Here is a 20,596-nt window from a genome sequence, read left to right as displayed (position 1 = left end):
GTGAATATATCTGAAATCAAACCGGTTCTGCCGCCTCGCTTTATTTTTCCAACTAAAAGCACACCGTGTCAGTGACCCCGGACCCATATTAGCACATCTACATAAATTCCCTAATATCCTGTTGAAGCAACCGCTGGGCTGCAAACCTCACAAGCTGTTTAATTTGTGGGCCAGTTCTCACCACAGCAACCAGAACGCACAGAAAGCCCGTTGTTGCAACAGTCCCAACTTTTTTCACCTTTGGTTTCTGTGGCACACAAAGCAAAGTGTTTTCTGATTTCAGCTTTCATCGTCCCGTCTCAAGTTTGTGTCTGCAAGAACATTGTTTCCAGTTCCTGTTTAGGTTTAATGCAGCAGCTGACCTACTGACAGAGCTGACTGGTCTTACTCTTAACTGTGCAGATCGCCAACTCCATGGTGAGCACCTGGCAGGGTCCACCCGCCATGAAGTCGCTCTTCACCAGAATGTTCTGCTGCAAGAGCTGCCCCAACATCGTCAGGACCAACAACTTCATCAACTTCCAGAGCTACTTCCTCCAGAAGGTACAAACTAAACTACCTGTTTAGTTTAATTGTTGAAATAATTGTCAACTAATTTAGTAATCGATTAATGGATAACTCAAGGATGCAGATTTTAAAAAGACAGTTTGCTGAAAGAATAACAGATTCAGAGCAGTAATTCAGCCAAAATTGTTTAAAATTTATACATTTTGAATTTAGGACATAGAAAAAACCCCTTGTATGAAAATATATTTTATGAGTTTCATCCTGTTCATATTTTGTTAATAAAGAAGTCTATTATTAAACACCTTTTGATATCTAGCATAAAGGCTTGATCTTTCCACATGGTGATGTTAGAAGTATTGGTAGCTCATTCAAGGATTGCTATTGTTGCATTTTAGACAATATATTGTTTATTTTCTTATTTTAAAAATGATTAAATTATTAGTTTATTTGCATTGTCTTATATGTTTGTAATATTATGTAAAGTAAGTTTAATTGGTGAGATGAAAAATCTGCAGTGTGGGAGTGTTTGAAAAACTGATTAATCGTCAGAAGAATTGTTAAAATAATGAATAACTCTGAGCTAAACACAGTGTTTAGCCCCATGTTAGCACATCTACATAAATTCCCTAATATTCTGTTGAAGCAACCGCTGGGCTGCAAACCTCACAAGCTAAACACTGTTTAGCTCAGAGTTAACATGAGCCTGATTTTCACTATCTGATTGATTTCTGTTTTTACTTCAAAGACTTCTAACATGCTCTGTATTGTATGTCGCGTCATTCATGTCAGACGATGCCGGTTGCCATGGCACTACTCAGAGATGTGCAGAACCTCTGTCCCAAAGATGTCCTCAACTTCATACTCGACCTCATCAAGTACAACGACAACCGGAAAAACAAAGTAAACACTTCCTCTTTAAGTGACTGGGCAAATACAAATGCGCACCACAGCAGCCAGAAGTTAGTTTGTGGAAAACATATGTAAACATTTAGCCATAAAACATATCGACATTTATAATTGTAAAATGTGATTAAATGCCAGCAGTTGCATAATTTAGCATTTTTCTGGTCATTATCCAGTTTTTAAGTTAACAGATGGGATGATGTTCATATAGCAGAAGTTTCAGGCATATAGTTCTAGAACAGAGGTTTTGCAGCAGGAATTCTATGTTAAACACATCCTACACTGACCTGATTAGTCAAAGCAATGCTTGAGCCAGTGTGAGCATTCATTTCTCATATATTACCACTGCAAATCATAGCCAGCAGAGCCAGGACAAACAAAGCATGAGAATCTCTTTCTCTTCCTCCCAATTTGCCTTCAGTTTTCAGACAACTACTACCGCGCCGATCTGATCGAGGCCCTTACCAACTCCCTCACTCCAGCCATCAGCATCAACAACGAGGTGCGAACGGTGGATAACTTAAACCCTGATGTCCGGCTCATCCTGGAGGAGATCACACGCTTCCTGAACATGGAGAAGCTGCTGCCGAGTTTCAGGAACACCATCACTGTTAGGTAAGGAGAGGAGATGGTCACTGGTCTTCAAGGTTTCCCCTGGCAGTGCTGCATCTCAGTTTACAGAACAGAAAATGACAAAAATTTAAACATTGAAGCTTAAATTCTATGACAGTCGTTGATGTAATGTCTCTGCAGCTGTCTGAGAGCTATCCGCCAGCTTCAGAAGAACGGCCACATTCCCAGTGATCCGTCTCTCTTCAAGGCCTACGCTGAGTACGGACACTTCGTAGATGTTCGTGTTTCTGCTCTGGAAGCTTTGGTCGACTACACAAGAGGTAGGGAGTCACGGGCGCCTTGCTTGTTCCTGGCGTTTTTCTGAAAGTTGTTAATGCAGATCTTGAAAAGCTGAGTTGCCTCTTCTGCGTCTGATCATCAGCTTTGTCAGGTAAACCTCATTACTGCCGTGTTGGAGCTTCATTGGCCTTTAGAAGTGCCTTAATTCTTCAGTAATGTGCAACAAGCCATTCCTCAGAGATTCTAATGAAAATGTCTCCACTGTAAGCATGTTGCACATGTCTAATAAATCTCTTCTAATATCTGCCAGGTTGTTTGTCAGAGCAATGTTTGAAAAGCCCTTTAGATCCGGAGGTTCTGAACTACTCAGACCAGCCATTTCACGCTCTAATGTGCATTGGATTGAGTCACTGTTTTGTGTTAATGGGTCCATTGAATGGGTATTAATAAAATAAAATAAAATAAAATGTCTAGTGAATGTATGTTTTAGTATAAACCCAGCACCAGTCACTCATAAATTATAATGCATTGGGGTCTCATTTCTAAAAGATTGCATAGGATCTATAATAAAGGTGTATGTATGTCCAAAAGCTCAAATGTCAAAAAAAAAATTATAAAAATTGATTTCTAAAACTAGAAAGCAGTTTTCTGTTTAAGAATTACAGTTGCACCTCAGTGTTTGCGTACAAGGTCCCAAAAGAGGTTTTCTCCTCAAATTGACTTCAAACAGTCGATTTGAAGTACCTGTTGAATGTATTTAAATGAACCTGCTGATCAATGTTATAAGAAACACAATTTCACAAGGCAGAAGTCAATGTATTGGTAAAGGAGGCTACTCACTTCTGATAGCCATACTAAAGGCGTGACCATTGAAAGTTCCCCACCATCAGCGGCACCACAGGAACATGTCAGCATTGGGGAGGGGGCGTGGCTAATGACCAGGCCCTTTAGACCCAAATAATAAAGCTCGTGATGATATAACTTTACAACATAGAAATGCTCGCAACAGCAAGCCTTACCACCACAGAAAGTCACTGTGTCATTCTGAAGTCCAAAAAAAAATAGACATGAATAATAACAATTATAAGAACAATGTTGTTCTTTCTGTCTAAAGAACAACAAAAACATCAGGCTACGTGGTCACTAATGATGAAACAACACAAATTCAAAGCAGTTCAGTACCGCTGATAGCGTTAGGATAATTTTGACAGTTTATCTATTTCAACTCAGAGTAGCTACCAGCTGCTGAAGTTAGGTTTATTGTTGACACGTTGGACCAGGTATGCAGCAGCGTGCATTGAAGCGGGCATACAGCAGCACGCGCCGGCCCTGCCATACGCAGGTGATTTGAACTGACTTTGATTTAAGATTTAATTTGGCTTCTAGATTTTTTTTATTTATTTATCGTTTCCCATCAAGTTAGTTTTTATATGGCAGCTTCATGTATAGTTTTATGCATACGGCACCTTTATTAATGAGACCGTTGATCTTTTGAGCTTTTGGAACCAGGCCTGTCCGAGCTGGCATGTCCCTCCTTCCCTGCTGCTCAGTTCTCTCCCTGCTGTGTCTACATGATTACTGTTTGTTTTCTTGCTGCAGTTGAACGGAGCTCAGCAGACCTGCAGTGGCTGCTTGACATGGTCCAGAGTGACCCTGTCCACTACGTCAGGTCAGAACACATTGTGACTCACAACTTAGAACAAAAGCATCTTTATAGATCAATAGTCGTATGATGTAGTGTCAATGTAATGAATATCTGTGTAGTGAAACATGAGAACAAAAGCATTAGAATATGAAATCAGATTTTCTCAAGTTCGGTATATACCTTTCTGTCTAAAGGTTCAATTATTTTTTATAGTGTGTGAATATATAAAATATTTTTATTCTAAGAATCATAATATTAATACTTGTGATATGATAGTGATATGATATCTAACTACTTTAGATATTCAGGTTTTCTTCAACTGATAAAAATATTTTTCTTCTTTCTTTTTGCACAACTCTTACCATGAACAAATCTGAACGTTATGATTGTCTGTCACTTTGGCATTTATATCAGAAGTAATCAGCTGGCAGACTAAAACACACACTCTTGTTTTCCTCTCCAACCAGACACGAGATTCTGGGCATGCTCTGTAAGAACCCACCGTTCACCAAGTCAGCAGACTCTGGTCTGTGTAATGAAGCGCTGGTTGATCAGCTCTGGAAACTTATGAATTCAGGTGAGACACACACAAGATTAGAGACAAATGGAATAACTGAGATCCTAGTGGATCATAGTAATCTTATGATTTGCTGTTTCCAAACCAGTCATAATATTAAAAGTTATCCTAGTCACTGTGGGTTATTTTGTGCAAGTGACTTAAGTTTAATATAGTTTCAAAAATACAATATCATCAAATTTAAGTTTAATTTATATCAAACTATGTTAGGAATAAAATGGCATGTTGTTAGCAATATGTACTTTTTCAAAAATTGAATGAACGCATTCTGAAAGTTCCATTTACTGACTATTTGTCAAAAGATTAATCATTGATCAGATTATTTTTTCAGAGTAACTATGACAACGATGTTGGTGACAGACTCGAGTCATAATAAAGACTGATTGAGTAGAAAAGGCCAGTTTTGTCTTTGAGTGGTGAGGTGCAACTTTAACACTAGCTATCATAAATGTAAAATATTTCTGAGAATGTTTTACACTTTTTAAACTGGATCTTGTCGTCTTGGCTTGACCTCATGACCTGAGGTAGCACAGCTGAGGCAGTGAGCAAGGCAGTCGCAAAGCCAAGTTGGTGAATTGGTGTGACTCGCCACAAGACTTGTTGCCTTGTGAAAAAACTGAGGCAGATTAAAGAGAGGGCATGTTTGATAAAAAGACTGATGACAAGCTCAAATAGAATAGGCCTTTAGAGTCCATGTATAGTTAACCCACTGCTACAATTGTTCAGCAGGATGTCACTGAGCTGATGCATGTTCAGTATTTTAGCCGGGTTTAAAGGATCTGACTATAAAAACTTGCTACGGCTCTGTGTTTTTAGCATCTCTGTAATATAATAGTAATGATAATGATCAGTTGGGTTTGGAGCAGTGCTCTTTGGCTTCTTTTCCACTAATGCAACAAATTAGGACTGAGCTTTTCCCTCCACTCGTTTGGTGTAGAATCTGACCACAGCAGGCTGATTCTACCACAGTAAATAGCACTTATAGAGAGAGGCTCACTTACTGCATGCTCAGTTTCTTTACTCGAAAACCGCTTAAACTGTGCATGTAGCAGAACATAATGCCTGGGTCAGAATGTGTACACAACAGCCTGTCATCAGAGAAAACGAACTACAAACAAATGTATATCTTGTTCTCTTTACAAAAAAGAGGATAGCATTAGCTAATTTATGGTGATAGTGATGTCTTTAATTTCAGAGCACAGTTCCTTAAATTACATAGTTAGAAGAACCCAGTCTAATTTTAACAGGCTCTTTCACTCATTAAAACTCCTTCTCACGGTCTCTGAATGGTGTGGATCTTTCAATTCTTGAGGTTGCACGATGCACAGTGGCTTTAGAAATTACTAGAACCCCAATTAGGTTTTGTGGTTGTAAAGTGGATTTCTCAAGTTTGCACATCTTTCTTAAAGAGTTAGGCTTTCCTGGTGTGATTCTTTCCAGATCCTGCTGAAAAATAACAACTTCTGTTAGACGGGAAATGTCAAAAGTAAAAAAAGTGGAAAACACGGTTGCTAAAGTGCTACACTTTGATTTACGACTCTGCTAAACCACCTTTTAATCCATTTACTGCGTTTAGTCTTCTTGGCTACACGCCCAGCATTACTTTTACAATTTTTACAAATAAATCAAATGTCAAGTATTGCGCCACTTGACATTATGTTGACATATCTATGTTAGATTCTTTCTGATATAATCCGTTTTCTGGTTGAGGAATAGGTGATCATTCCCCCTTGTCTGGCATACTTCATGCTGCAAGGATGTTGCTAAAACTTTTTGAACTTTTTGGATGGTGCTATGATACATAAACAGCAACTAGATGCGAAAAGCTGATTGACATCTTAACAGCTCAAATAACACCTGAACTACATGCAACTCCATTCATTTGATTGAGCGATGTGGAAGCAGAGAAACATCTGAAACATGCTGGACTCAGCAGTCACCACAGAGCACAGAGTTAGCTGTGGTGACTGCTGACTGCTAAAGAATTAGCTTTATATGTTGAAGATTGAAGAACAATGCTGCCAGTCAGCACTGAAGTTTGCCCTACCCAACATTTATGGCTTAGCCAGAACTTTTGTGATGATATTATGTCAATTTCTTCATTTAAGGGCTTCCAACACATTTGAGAAAAGTTTAGGCACTTTAGGGTCATTTGGAATTAGTGATGCGATTGTCAAGCTTATTTGTATTACAGACTGCAGCAAAAAGGCAGTTCAAAGTGCTTCATGGCATAAAACCACAATACAAAAACCAATTATGAAATAAGTAACAATTAAAATCAAGAATAATCACCATCAGATATGTTGATCAATGTTCCACTTATTACTTATCAAAAGCAACTCTAACCAAGAGGATTTTTAGCCTTGATTTAAAGGTGTTTGGGCTTTTTTGCAGTTTTCTGGAAGTTTGTTCCAGATTTGTGGTGCATAGAAGCTGAATGTTTCTTCTCCATGTTTGGTTCTGGGGATGCAGAGCAGAACCAGAACCAGAAGACGTGAGAGGTCTGGAAGGTTGATACGACACCAGCAGATCATTAATGTGTTGTGATGCTAAACCGTTCAGTAATTTGTAAACTCACAACAGTATTTTAAAGTCTATTTTCTCAGAGGCAAAACTTTAGAACTGGGTGATATGCTCTGTCCTCCTGGTTTTAGTCAGAACACCAGCAGCAGCGTTCTAGATCAGCTGCAGCTTGAGGGTTGATTTTTATTATTTTAGACGGCTATAAATACAAACCAATACGGCCAAGCAAACAAGCTGGTCGGAATCACCACCAGCGATAGGGAAATCGACACGGGAAGCGAACACGGCCCTGCTCCCGCCAATCAAAAAGAAAAAACAAGTTACCAAACGAAGAACAAAGTTGTATCAAAGAGGAGCTAGCACAACCACTGGAGGGCGAGATAATCTTCGAGCTCCGATCATAGTCTCGAGGCTGCCAGCGACAAGCAAATAATCAAGTGTCTAATCACTTGTTCAACCTGCATGCGAGAAGATGAGAAGGGACTGAGAAGGACAATAACTATATAGTCACATTGTCACATGACTATATAGACTTACTGATGTCACCGGGGGTCACATGTGACCGTGTTGGTATAAGATTCTCAACCTGTGCATGCGCAAGAGTGATTATTCAAGAGTGATTATTCACTGCTTTTAGCACCGCCTCTTTCGGTCAGTAGGGATGAAATAGAACTGTAATTCTGTTTTACTGTCTGGTGGCCCAGATGAACCTTTAACAATATAATTAGTAGGAAAATGTTTAGACAATCGATTTAGTGTTTGAAAAAATTTTTTTCACCACTTCAAGGACTCGAGTTAAAACACATATTCAATATTTTAGTAAGTGGATTTAGAATTTCTAATTATCTGAATTTTTAAACTCAGGAAAATAAATGTTTGTGAGACTTTCTTTGGTAGCATGAACTTTTTTAAGTTAAGCTTCTGGAATATGAGGAAAAGGTGAACTGTGAGTTAATGTAAATATTTTTTTAAAAATCCCTGGTCACATCTGGTGGAAAGACTGACCCACTGTTATCTGCAGCATTGGCTAAGGCTTCATGGATGATGTGCAGGCGGTGTAGCCTAATCTCTTTTTTACGACAAAATCTGAGTATGCTGATGTGTTCTCAGACCAGCGCTAACTCAGCCACCCACTTAGAAAACTGTATACTTCTGTCAGACTGTTGAAGCCTTCATTATTTATGCACATCATCCTGTTTGGTGTTTGGTTTATCCTCACATCGCTCTTGTTCTGAGTGGGAACAGCAGCATCCAAATGACAGGGCTCACATTAAATAAGCTTCCTGTTTCTGTCTGCCGTTATTATATGTTGTGTTCTGTCAGTCAGGCCTTTGGTCGGCTCTCTGGTTCACTTCTCCTTCCTTCCATTGTGTCCTCCGGTTTCATTATTTCTTTTCCTTCCAGGGGGTCTTGTGTGCCTTTCAGCTAAGCTAACCAGGTCATCCAGTGGTAGAGTGCCAACCCAAATACCCACCACCTCAAAAGCCAAATACCAGTATATGTTCACAGTTTCAGTTTCCCTCCAGGCCCTGGGTTCTTGTTGCTGTGTCTGATTTACAAGTGGAGGAGGATGGGCCGAGTTATTTATGATGATTACTTCCAGCGGACGGCTATTTGTTGGCCAGCTCAGTGTGGGGAGCTGCACGGCTTTGCTGCCAGTTTAAATATGTAGTGACCATTGTGGTCAGCTTGAATAGCGTGTAATGAGAGCGTGTTCTGCTGCCCCCTGCTGTATTAAACACTCTGACTGGATGATGTTTCACCAACTGAAGGTCAGTCCTGTGAGCATTTTCAGTTGCTGCTGCTGATTTATTGCCCCCATGCTCTGCACCCACAGTCTGCCCCTACCCCCATTGTTCGGCGCCGGGCCATTTGGGTCAGCTTCAGTATGGCTTATTTAGCCCCAACCCGACTACTCAAATGACTCCTAACTTGGATCAGTTGGTTCTGCTGCCATGGAGGGTCCATTATCTTGCTTTCCATTGCCTCTGTGGGGCTGTTTAATAAAATGTGTGGCCAGGATGCATTCATGTACAGAAGCACAGTAAGTGTGAAGGCCAAAGAACTGATAGTTTTTCCAGATGGATGCACAGCTAGCTGAACCAGTCGACGAAGGATGCACACCACCAACGTAGCTCATTTAACCATGATAGGAAAATGTCTCCAGTAATTAGAACAAGCCAACTTTCAGCCTAAGCCACACTGAGCGGGCTAGGAACTCAAAAGTAGAATCTTTTCTGACCTGTAAAAGCACCATGTGCAATACTCTATCGGACAACACTTTTCAGTGTTTCCTGAAACACTGAAAAGATTCCTGAAAGAGACTTGTAGGAAGTGCAGAAATGAATGAAGCTATTTAAAAACCCAAATGCATTTTCTACAATGCGTCAACGCATCCCTGCTGTTCATTTAGTCTACGAAAGATTGAGGCTTTCAGTTCAGCTCAAAGCTACTTTATTTATCCTAACGGAAAATGTATGATCATAAACTCATGTCATGCAAGTATCGTCAGAGTGTTGTTGAAGATGGTGATGCTGCAACAGCCTCTGACTGAAGACTGCTACTGTATGATGGTCTCATGACAGTTATGACAGCTCAATGTCCAGGCAACAGAGATGATATTCCACAGTAATGTGACTTGGATGATACCATCAGCTGTCAGCAAGGTCTGCTATTCCACATCCTCTGCTTCTCTTTAACTCTGGCTGGCTGTATGTCAGAAAGTCGGGCGGAGAGACGTTGGAGTTGCGATGTGATCTTTGTCCGTTATAATGGGTGGAAGAGTTGCTTTGAACTTCCTCCTCCTCTCTCTGCATACATTGACGCCTCCTTTTCAACTTCTCTAGGATCCGGGGTCATAGTTCAGGTATTATTTGAGTTTTTGAGATAATAATCAGCTGCTCCAAGTTGTGAAAGAAAAAATAATTATGATGTTATCTGCTCCTTTTGAGCATTCAGCCTCTGTCATGGAAGAGTAAGGATTTGGAAATATTTGTTGAAATCTCAGTGTTGGGGAATTTGTAAACTCAGAACACCAGCAGCAGCGTTCTAGATCAGCTGCAGCTTGAGGGTTGTTCTTCTGCAGGGCATACATACAGAGACTATTGCTATAGTAATGCTAACCAACCATTTAAAAAAAAAATCATCTATGCAACTCTCAATTTTTTTCTTTTTGAATGATGGCATTACATTTGCAGCTTTATTTTACATACTTTTTGATGTTTCATCTTAGCTTCATATAAATAATAGCCATCAACAGCAGAAAATTGAAATACTGTTCTTCTGTATTTATTTAATAAGAATATACACAGGATGTTCACACATCAGAAGAAAGAATACATTTGTGTTTCTAAAAGTTAGGCCTTAAAATATCCTAATTTCATAAGTTGGCCTTTAAAACTTTAATCAAAGGTCTTACATTTTTGTTTCACTGGATTATTTAATTTTATAAATAATCCACCAAAAATCATCACCAAATTTCATTCAGGTGAATAAAATTTTTACATTTCTGTGAAGATGTAGGTGTTAAATTCTATTCATAATTGTTGTAGTAAAAAAAACAAAAAAAAACCAAAGGCTTAAAAAGTATTACATTTGAGATGGTGAAACTTGCAGAAATCCTGTCATAAAATCAGCAGGTCAAACTTTCCACATTACTTTTCTCTGTTGCTACTAAACACTTAAATAAAGCAGAGGTGGTGCTTCCGGTTCACCTCTCTGCCTCCTCCCAGGTACGGCTCATGACTGGCGGCTGCGCTGCGACGCCGTCAACCTCTACTACACGCTATTCGGCCTCACCCGGCCGTCCTGCCTGCCGCTGCCGGAGCTGGGCCTGGTTCTCAACCTGAAGGAGAAGAAGGCTGTCCTCAACCCCACCATCAAGCCTGAGCTGGGAGTCAGCGTGGTCATGGACACGCCAGCCAGCATAGGCATCCACGGAGTGGGGATTAGCTACGCAGCTGTGAGTAGCTGCTGTTTGTTTCTGGGCTGTCGGTACATTCAAAGCATTGATGTTCAGTTAAACAGGAAGCAGGAGGTTTTTTAGTGATGTCATAATTGATGTCACTGTATAGATTTCGTTATACTGTGTTGTGTTCTTCAGAATAATAAACTAGATAAATTTTTCTGGGAACCATATAGAAGCTAAAGTAGCTGATGCTGAGGAAAGTGCATGTGTGTGTGTGTGTGTATCTTTGAGGTGGACGAAGAGCCAGACCCTGTCTCATTAGGGGTGTGTGGTGTGGGCCAGCCCCCTCAGGGCCTGAAGAGGAAGGCTGAGACCCCTATGGGATCCCCCCCGGAGCCAGGGCAGATCCTGCAGCACCAGGAGGATGATGGGAGAGCGGGACGCTACAAGATCAGGGTTAGCTCATCCTCTGTTCTTAAACCAGCTGCTGCTTTAGGGCTCAGTGAGGACACAACTCCTGAAAACTATCATGCAAATCTCTCCCTGCACAACATTCGCTTGGATTTTCTTATTCCTTCTTGTAAAGAGTAAAAATATTCAAATCTCTTTTACTCATAATTGTACAACAAAATTTGACTTTTTTGTCAAAAAAATCCCAAACAAACACCCTAACATTAAATAACTCTTAATGTCGAAGGGAAATTGATTCTACAAAATAATGTGTTAGGATTAAATGGCCCTCCTGGCTCTGTTTACTGTTTTCTGAAGATGTCAGTAGAACCACATGAAGGAGGCAGAGGAGCTGGATCTTTTCACAGATTACCTGCCTCATACCAAACGAATGGTGACAGTTTTAACAAATATATAAAAATATATTTTTTAAGATTCACACTGCAGCTTTCAAGGTCATTAATTATCAATAAAAGCTGATTTATGAAGCTGAAGATACAAGAAGAAAATGAAACTTGATTTGAGCAGAAACATAGAAGACTAATGTGTAGAATGTGCTCCATCCTGGATTCTCTGCTTTACCCTAAAAAAGCAGAGAATCCAAAATGATCAGTTCTGCCATTCTGTGTTGCAGTTCAACACCATGGAGGAGGAAGACATTGACATGGAGACGGTCCATGACAGTCAGGCCTTCATCCACCACCAGCTCAACCTGTTGGAGAGACCTTCCACTCCAGGTAGGAACGTGATCCATGACCATGCATGATGTCACTTCCTGTGCTGAGCTTCATCTTGCTCACCTGCTCAGGTAAAGAGCCGCCGCTGGTGGAGCAGTCGCTGCTGTCCACGCCCGCCACGCTTGCCCCACCGTTCTCCAAAGAAACGGCCTTGTTGTCCTCCAAGCACAGCGGTGACCACGCCCACCACCACCACCATCACCACCATGAGCACAAGAAGAAGAAGAAAAAGCACAAGCACAAGCACAAACACAAGCACAAGCATGAGAGCAAGGACAAGGAGAAGGACCGGGACAGAGACAGGGACAGGGACAACTCGTACACCTACAGCAACAGCCCGGCCAGCGGCAGGTCCCTGCGCTCGCCCTCACTGTCCGACTGAACATCTGGACCCCGTTTGGCTACCAGAGGTCGGCGGTTCCCTCAGGGTCGTTTGCAGGCATATGTGTGACAGGCGCCACCACACACACGTGTCTGTTCACATGTGATGCAGCTGCTTCATGAGAATCAGATGAAACATGAGCTAAGCTGAGGTTGATGTGTCAAACAGTTGAAACCTCCAACATCCTACACACACACACACACAGGATCTTAGCTGACCTCAGAGTCTCTTCCTCCCAAGCGGATCCACCACTCTGGTGAACCTCAACCCAAACCTCAGCCAGCGGCTCCTGAGGTCAAACAGAGCCTGGACCGGGCTCCTAGGGGTCCGTAATACTGACTGCTCTGTGCTGCCATGGGTTTTGCTTTAATGCCTTTGGTTCCTTGTTGCCCTCATTGATTTAAGACGCTGTTGTGTTTCAACTAGACGGGTCCAGAACCCCAGTGGCTTTCTGTGGCCGGTTTTCTATAAGCAGAATGATAGACATTTTTCCTCATGTTCTCTGCAGCATCAATAACAGTTTTCAGAGAAGAGCGAGAATATCCCAGAGATAGTCACAGTCACTGTGGTGCCGCCCACAGCCCTGATGCCCATTCTCTGTTTCACGCACTCTACCAGAGTGCGTTGTAGCAGAAAGTCTGAACTAGCTTTGGTTCTACAGAGGAACATGGTTCTGGTTTTAAACTGACCAAACCACAGCAGGTAAAATCTATATGCAGCTTTGGTTTTAATTGTTCCGACTTTGGAGTTTTGGTTCCAATTTTGGCCCTAAATTGGAAGGAAAATAAATTATCTTTTTATTTTATTCTATTTTATTCTTGGGAAGTCGTTTGTTCTATTGAGACTGGCCCAATGCATAATGTTCTTTTTTTAAAATTGTCTCGATTTTCCCTCCATCGGCTCTGGCTGATTGTAAAGTTACTGAAAAGCACTGAAATCTCAGTTTTTCTTTTTAATAAATGTATCAAAATCAAAAATGTATGTATTCCTCTTTGTTTCAGTCAAACCGTCAAACAAGAATCACCTTTAATTACCTCTAATACTCTGATCAAGTTTAGACTTTTTGATGCATAAATGTATGTCAGTTTAGCTTCCTGTTGCATTTTAATTCTACTTCCTGTGTGGTGGAACTTGCAACATGTTACAGCCAGTATATAATTACTGAATTAAAACAAAGATTACACAGATTAGTTTGTATGTGTTCCAAGTTTGAATGAGCAGAAAAAGCCTTCTCAGCACATCTCTCTATTTTAACCCAAGTAATTATGTTGGAGGCTGAGTACAGGGCTCTTGGTTCCATTTTGGATTAAATAAATTATGAAACTCACCTGTTCGTCCAAGTTTCAGCAAAACAGAACTTTAAATGAACAAAATGAAACGGTTTGTCCATGTACTGTGCAATGTTTGCACTCTGTAGTCAGTTGCAGTTCCATTTGCATGAATTTCTCCATCAGTGCAGCACAGCATTCTGAGGCACTAATACAATCCACAGCGTACAGTGCATCGTTATCAGATTCATTAGGAAAGATCTGAATATCTATCTGGATTTTCCTTAGAGCAAACAGGTCACATTCCATTGGAAAGTCATTGAATGGATTATCATGTTTCTGTTAAACCCAAACTGATGCCGGAGCAGCTTCTTGTTCCTTAGACAACGATGATGGATTATTGAACAGAAGAAAATTGCTAACTCTCCTGGATTATGAGCTGTTCAATGATTTATGAAAAACTTTATGGGGGAAATGAGGTCAGAAAGGTCAAGGTAAACCAGCAAAATAGTGAGCTCGGGTCCTCTACCAGAGGCCTGGGAGCTTGAGGGTCCTGCAGTATCTTGGCTGTGCCAAGGACTGCACATTTCTGGACTGAGATGTCTGATGTTGTTCCTGGATCTGTTGTAGCCACTGCTCCAGTTTGGGGGTTACTGCCCTGAGGGCCCCGATGACCACAGGCACCACTGTGGTCTTCACCTTCCAGGCCCTCTCCAGTTCTTCCCTGAGGCCCTGGTATTTCTCCAGTTTCTCGTGCTCCTTTTTCCTGATGTTGCAATCACTTGGTATTGCTACATCTACCACAACGGCTTTCCTCTGTTGTTTATCCACTACGACAATGTCTGGTTGGTTCACCATTACCATTTTGTCTGTCTGTATCTGGAGGTCCCACAGGATCTTAGCTCTGGCGTTCTCCACCTTTGGAGGTGTTCCCCACTTTGATCTCAGGGTTTCCAGTCCATATTCTGCACAGATGTTTCTGTACACTATGCCTGCCACTTGGTTATGTCGCTCCATGTACGCTTTCCCTGCCAGTATCTTGCACCCTGCTGTTATGTGCTGGACTGTCTCAGGGGCCTCCTTGCACAACCTACACCTTGGGTCTTGTCTGGTGTGGTAGATCTGGGCCTCTATTGCTCTGGTGTTTAGGGCCTGTTCCTGGGCTGCCAGGATGAGGGCCTCTGTGCTGTCCTTGAGTCCAGCTTTTTCCAGCCATTGGTAGGATTTACTGATATCAGCCACTTCGGTTATTTGCTGGTGGTATATATATATATATATATATATATATATATATATATATATATATATATATAATATATATATATATATATATATATATATATATATATATATAGCAATTTTTTTCTCAATATTTTAGACCATCAAGCAAATTTTCATGAAACAGATCAACTGAGTAAAAACAAAACAGTTTTCAATTAATAATCTTTGGCCCATTCATCCATTCATCAATGGACCAAAGCTCTCAAAAACAGCCTGGGTTTATTTAAAAAAAATTATAAATCCCAGCTTCTTAAATCATCAATCACCTGATGAAACATTTTTTTTTCTGTTGAGTTTCATCAGACGCACCCAGACCTGATTCCTGTCAGTCCAGCTGAATCAATAAATCACATAAGTAGAAATCTCTGACAACAGAAAATATACAAAAAAAAAAAAAAAAACTCAGACAGCAACACATCTAAAGAAATCAACAAATGAGAAGCAAGAACAGCTATCAGTCTAGAAAGGGTTACGGAGCCATTTCAAAGGTTTTAGAATTCCAGAGAACTGCAGCGGGAGCCATTGTGCACACATGGAGAACATATGGAATAATGCAAACATTTCCTAGAAGTGACTGACTAACTGAAACTAGTTCAAGAGCTCCTCATCGCCTCCTTCAGGAGAATGACTGCAGGCTACATCACCTCAGTTAAAGCACTGAATGGTGATTACCAACAGAGTGGTGAGGAATCATACATAGAAAAGAACAACCCTGAAAACATGCCCACCTCACTGGGATGATGACGAGCGCTGGGATAGGATCCCCTCCATTGGGTGAAAGGTGGCCAAGTTAACCCTGTAAAACCTAACAAAGGTATTCAGGAATGACCAAGAGGCTAATGCACATATAGTCTCCAGAGTGAACCCAGTCATAGCGGCGCATGACATGCTAATGGTCCTGGTGAATTGGCGCTGTACACCAGCCCTGTAAAACGTATGCGTGTTCCATACAATCCAACGTGCAAGATGCTGTTTGGAAAGGGCCTGCTCCTTGCAGGGCTCTGCGTAGCAAACAAACAGACTATCAAACTGTCGCAGAGAAGCTATGAGTCTGACATATGCGCCAGAGAGGCTCATCAGGCCCATCTGCATCAAAGCGAGCAAGCTGGAGGGCCACAGAGTGGCTCACAGATGAGGCCACCTTAGGGAGAAACACAACATCAGGCCAAAGAGTAACGCCAGAACCAGCTGGTTTCCAACGGCAACAGGACTCGTGAACAGGCAACGCATGTAGTTCACCCACCTGCTTCGCTGAAGCCATGGCGAGAAGAAAAGGTGTTTTTTTGACACACATTGAAGGCTCGCCTCTGCCAAAGGTTCAAACGGAGGAGATGGCAGTCCAGCGAAGATGGAGAGTCCCACACAGGCCCAACAGGGCGTGTGGGAAGGTTCAAATGTCAGGCACCTTTCAGAAACAAAGAAACATCCTTGTTACAGCCTGTCGTCTTTCCACCTACCACAGTATGCCAGCAAGAGATGGCAACAACATAAACTTTCAGAGTGGATGGAGACCGACCCTGAGAAAGCAGTGCTTGAAGGAAGGTTAAAATAATGGAAATAGATCAGTGTACTGGGTCCTCATGTCTAGCATGACACCAGCTGCTAAAAACCTTCCACTTATGTGTATACACCAGTTGGATGGAAAGGGGCCTGGAATTAGTCACTGTATGTCTGATGTCTTCGTCATACTTTGAGAAGGAAATGCAGTGGCCTAATCCAGAGTTGGAGGTGACTCGGAATGGGATGCAAGATCTGACCCCCCCAGCTGTGACAGAAAGTCCTTCCTGTGGGGAAGGAAAGCTGCAACAGAGCCTGTACAATAGAAGAAACAATGCTCTCCCTGGCCACAGGGGGGCCACTAGAAGGACCTGATGCGCCTCCTGACACACCCTCAGGAGTTTCAGGCCTATCAGGGGAAGCGGCGGAAAGACATGGAGCAGCACTCTCGGCCAGCTGTGTGCCAGTCCGTCCTGACCCAGGGACTCACACTTTCTGCTAGGGAGAACCAAAGCTCTTCGTCTCTTGGGACGCAAACAGGTCCACAGCTGCATTGCTGCACTTCTCCCAAATGATACTCACTACCTCCGGGTAGAGCCTCCACTCCCCCAGTGGGGGCATTCCCAAGACAAAATATTGGATGGAACATTCTGCGCCCCTGGAATGTGGGCTGCCCTCAGGCTGGCAAAAAGAGGAGCTGCCCAGGTCAAGGACTTCAGCCTCAGCAATGTTATTGAGCGTGTTCCCCCTTGATGATCGATATGAAAAAGGTCCAAAGTAAGGTCCAAAATTGGGCGGAGTCCGCCAGTACAGGAGGGCAGAGGTGGAACTGTAGCATGTAATCCCGAGTAAGTGTAGACACCTCCATTGGATCAGAAATGAGAGCGGTCCAGCAACTGAGCTGGGTCAGGATAAAATGTCCCACCGCCAGCTCAGTGATGTCATTTCCGAGCCCCCCTGCTCTTAAGAGGGTGGGGGATGCCAAGTGAACTGCCTGGGTTGAGAGGCGACATGAGCCCAACCCTTGGGCAGAACCCAATGGCAATGAGCAGGCCCTGCGGCAGGTCCTGCAGCATGCCGTGGCTGCCCCATAAAGGGTGTAGATAGGGCTGGATAAGTGCATAAAAGAGACAAAGAGGCACTCCCAGGAGGACGCTGCACTTGTCTACGATGAAGGCCGCCAACTGCTGCCTAATACGGGAAGCCTGAGCCGACCTCTCCAAGGCTGCGAGCGCAGCAGAACCAAACAACTCCCCCAGAACCACTGGAAGACTCATGAGGGTCCTACTACAGAAGGGGTGGACAATTCCAGGCCTCGAGGGCTGGTCTCCTGCAACTTTTAGATGCATTTCTACTTCAACACACCTGAGTCAAATGATGGGGTCATTTCAAGTTCTCTCTGGAGAACTTGACTGCATTTAGAAGGTGATTCAGCTATTTGAATCAGCTGTGTTAGACCAGGGAGACATCTAAGAGTTGCAGGACACCAGCACTCGAGAACCAGGATTGTCCACCCCGGTTCTACAGGCTTTGGTCAGAGGAGACTGTGCTAGCCAAACCTGACGGAGTGCCTGGACAAGGGTAGACAGGACACGGCCAATTTCCCTTGACAAAAGAGCAAATGCATGAAGAGATGCGTCCATCAACCCCTGAGAAAGTGCATCCATCGCAAAGCTCTCCAAAGAGGCTGAGAGACCGAGTAATAAATGCGACAATGAGTTACCAAGTCACCCCAAACGAGACTCTGAGTCATAGGTTCTACAGAGCAGATCATCTGTCACATGACATTGAGGACGAGGACACCTGACATTAGCTCTCAAAGCCTCATCTGGCGCCACAATGAGGGATGCTATGGCAGGTTCGACAGAAGGCATATGGCCCAAGCCGAATGTGGGCGCATCTTGCATGGCCACCAGGGCTCTGCCAACAGAGGTTGGCTGTGAGAGGGCCTTAGTGTCTGCCTAACAGGCATGAACCTCCTTCACATATTCGGCAGATGGGGGAACCATACAAGACAACCTAGTAGTAGGACATCGAAAGAAAGCACTGGAAGTAGCAGATTGGTTCTGTGGAGCATCCAGCTGAAACCGAGTGAGAGGAGTTCTCAATGCACCCACTGTAGAACATCCTCTTCCAAACGAAGAGATGCGCAAACTGGTTGCCCACAGATGCGAGCCAGAGTCAAACTGATCTTGAAAATCAGTGCCAGATGCTGCCAGGGATATAGCAGAGAGTTCTGAACCCATGCACTGCTCTGGGTTAGAGTCACCAGTCTGACCAGCGCCACGCCCGTCCATAAGGGACTTGAGCAGCGAGTCCCTTATGGACTTGGAGGGGATCAAGTGTCCCCTCCAGCTCAGAAGTGAGATGGGCCACCTGTCCCTGGAGCTCTTCTTGGTCCTCTTCCACAGAGGCCCTACAGCCTCAGGAGCCATACGCTTCACAGGCTGGCTGGCATCTTGAAAGTCAGCCAAACAAGCAGTACGCAGTGACAAGGACAGGACAGAACAATTAGGGCAGGCCGCATCAGTCAAGGCTTCTCTCTTAGGTGATCTGGCCCCGACAAGAGGAAGACATATCATGCCCATCCTCCAACTGGTCATGGGCCTAACAAGATCTGCAGCATGGCAGCATCTCACGCACACAGAATGAGGTCAGGTCGAGCTGAAATTGTTACTCTTGACACTTAAGCCAATGAGCGAATAGGCTTAAGTGAAATAGGATTCCCCAGCAGCAGAAAAAGCTGCAAGGAGCACTACAAGCACAATAGCTACAGAAAAAGTACAAACCCAGCACAGGTAAAACACTCAATGACACAAGCCAAACACAGCTGCACAATGTAACAAAAAGCAAGCCCAAAACGGCTGCTATGTAACAAAAAAATAGGCAAGCCGAACCCAGCTGCACAATGTAACAAAAAGCAAGCCCGAAAATGGCTGCTATGTAACAAAAAAATAGGCAAGCCGAACCCAGCTGCACAATGTAACAAAAAGCAAGCCCGAAAATGGCTGCTATGTAACAAAAAAAAGGCAAGCCGAACCCAGCTGCACAATGTAACAAAAAGCAAGCCCGAAAATGGCTGCTATGTAACAAAAAAATAGGCAAGCCGAACCCAGCTGCACAATGTAACAAAAAGCAAGCCCAAAAATGGCTGCTATGTAACAAAAAAATAGGCAAGCCGAACACGGCTACACAATGTAACAAAAACAAACCCGTAGCAGCTACGATTAACAAAATATAAGCAAGCCGAACACGGCTGCACAATGTAACAAAAGGCAAGCCCAAAACAACTGCTATGTAACAAAAACATAGGCAAGCTGAACATAGCTGCACAATGTTACAAAATCAAACCCGAAGGGGCTATGATCCTACTTGGATTTTATGATCTGGCAGACAGCCAGATATTGCGGCACAATATACGAAAAAGGAATCCCGCAATACAACAAACTAAAAATAATCTGAATGCAGCTGCAAACTACAAATACAAGCCAAAACAATACAAGCTGGTCAGAATCGGCCCCGCTCCCCCCAATCAAAAAGAAAAAACAAGTTACCAAATTAAGAACAAAGATGTGTCAAAGAGGAGCTAGCGCAACCACTGGAGGGCGAGATAATCCTCGTAGTCTTGAGGCTGCCAGCGACAAGCAAATAATCAAATATCACCTGTTCAACCTGCATGCGAGAAGATGAGAAGGGACTGAGCTGTCATTGTCACATGACTATATAGACTTACCGATGTCACCGGGGGTCACATGTGACCGTGTTGGTATAAGATTCTCGACCTGTGCATGAGCAAGAGTGATTATTCAAGAGTGATCATGACTCTGGCGGTCAGTAGGGATGAAATAGAACTACAGTTTCCATCTGCTTCAACCACCAACTAACACATTTGTGGGACAAATTTATTTGACAATGGTGACACAAACGGCCCGCAGGCCACACTTTGGACACTGTGGGCCAGGCCTAAATTTAACAGAGAGTCTGGTTTCCAGAAGCTGTCCATCATATCTGACATGCTGAGCTGTCCCTGCAGACAGGTCTGTGCTTTACTGTTTTACTGGTTCTGG

The 20,596-nt window shown here is 42.9% G+C and overlaps 1 protein-coding gene across 1 annotated transcript in view; it reads left to right on the top strand.

The window, feature by feature from the left end:
* The window catches only part of taf2 (TAF2 RNA polymerase II, TATA box binding protein (TBP)-associated factor), a 29,512-nt gene extending 15,768 nt beyond the window's left edge, over positions 1-13,744 (top strand). Inside the window, exons 18-27 of the mRNA XM_055041902.1 lie at positions 403-543; positions 1,297-1,407; positions 1,832-2,025; positions 2,164-2,303; positions 3,862-3,931; positions 4,375-4,484; positions 10,739-10,968; positions 11,206-11,370; positions 11,999-12,101; positions 12,173-13,744. Coding sequence (XP_054897877.1) covers positions 403-543; positions 1,297-1,407; positions 1,832-2,025; positions 2,164-2,303; positions 3,862-3,931; positions 4,375-4,484; positions 10,739-10,968; positions 11,206-11,370; positions 11,999-12,101; positions 12,173-12,483 — 1,575 coding nt within the window. The 3' untranslated portion in view covers positions 12,484-13,744. The remainder of the gene's footprint in view (positions 1-402; positions 544-1,296; positions 1,408-1,831; positions 2,026-2,163; positions 2,304-3,861; positions 3,932-4,374; positions 4,485-10,738; positions 10,969-11,205; positions 11,371-11,998; positions 12,102-12,172) is intronic.
* Positions 13,745-20,596: the final 6,852 nt, after the last annotated feature.

The sequence above is a fragment of the Poeciliopsis prolifica genome, unplaced genomic scaffold (genome assembly GCF_027474105.1).
Source record: "Poeciliopsis prolifica strain line A6 unplaced genomic scaffold, Auburn_PproV2 SCAFFOLD017, whole genome shotgun sequence".
NCBI lineage: Eukaryota > Metazoa > Chordata > Actinopteri > Cyprinodontiformes > Poeciliidae > Poeciliopsis > Poeciliopsis prolifica.
The sequence above is the reverse complement of the archived record's forward strand: the minus strand, read 5'-3'. Positions and strand labels throughout refer to the sequence as shown.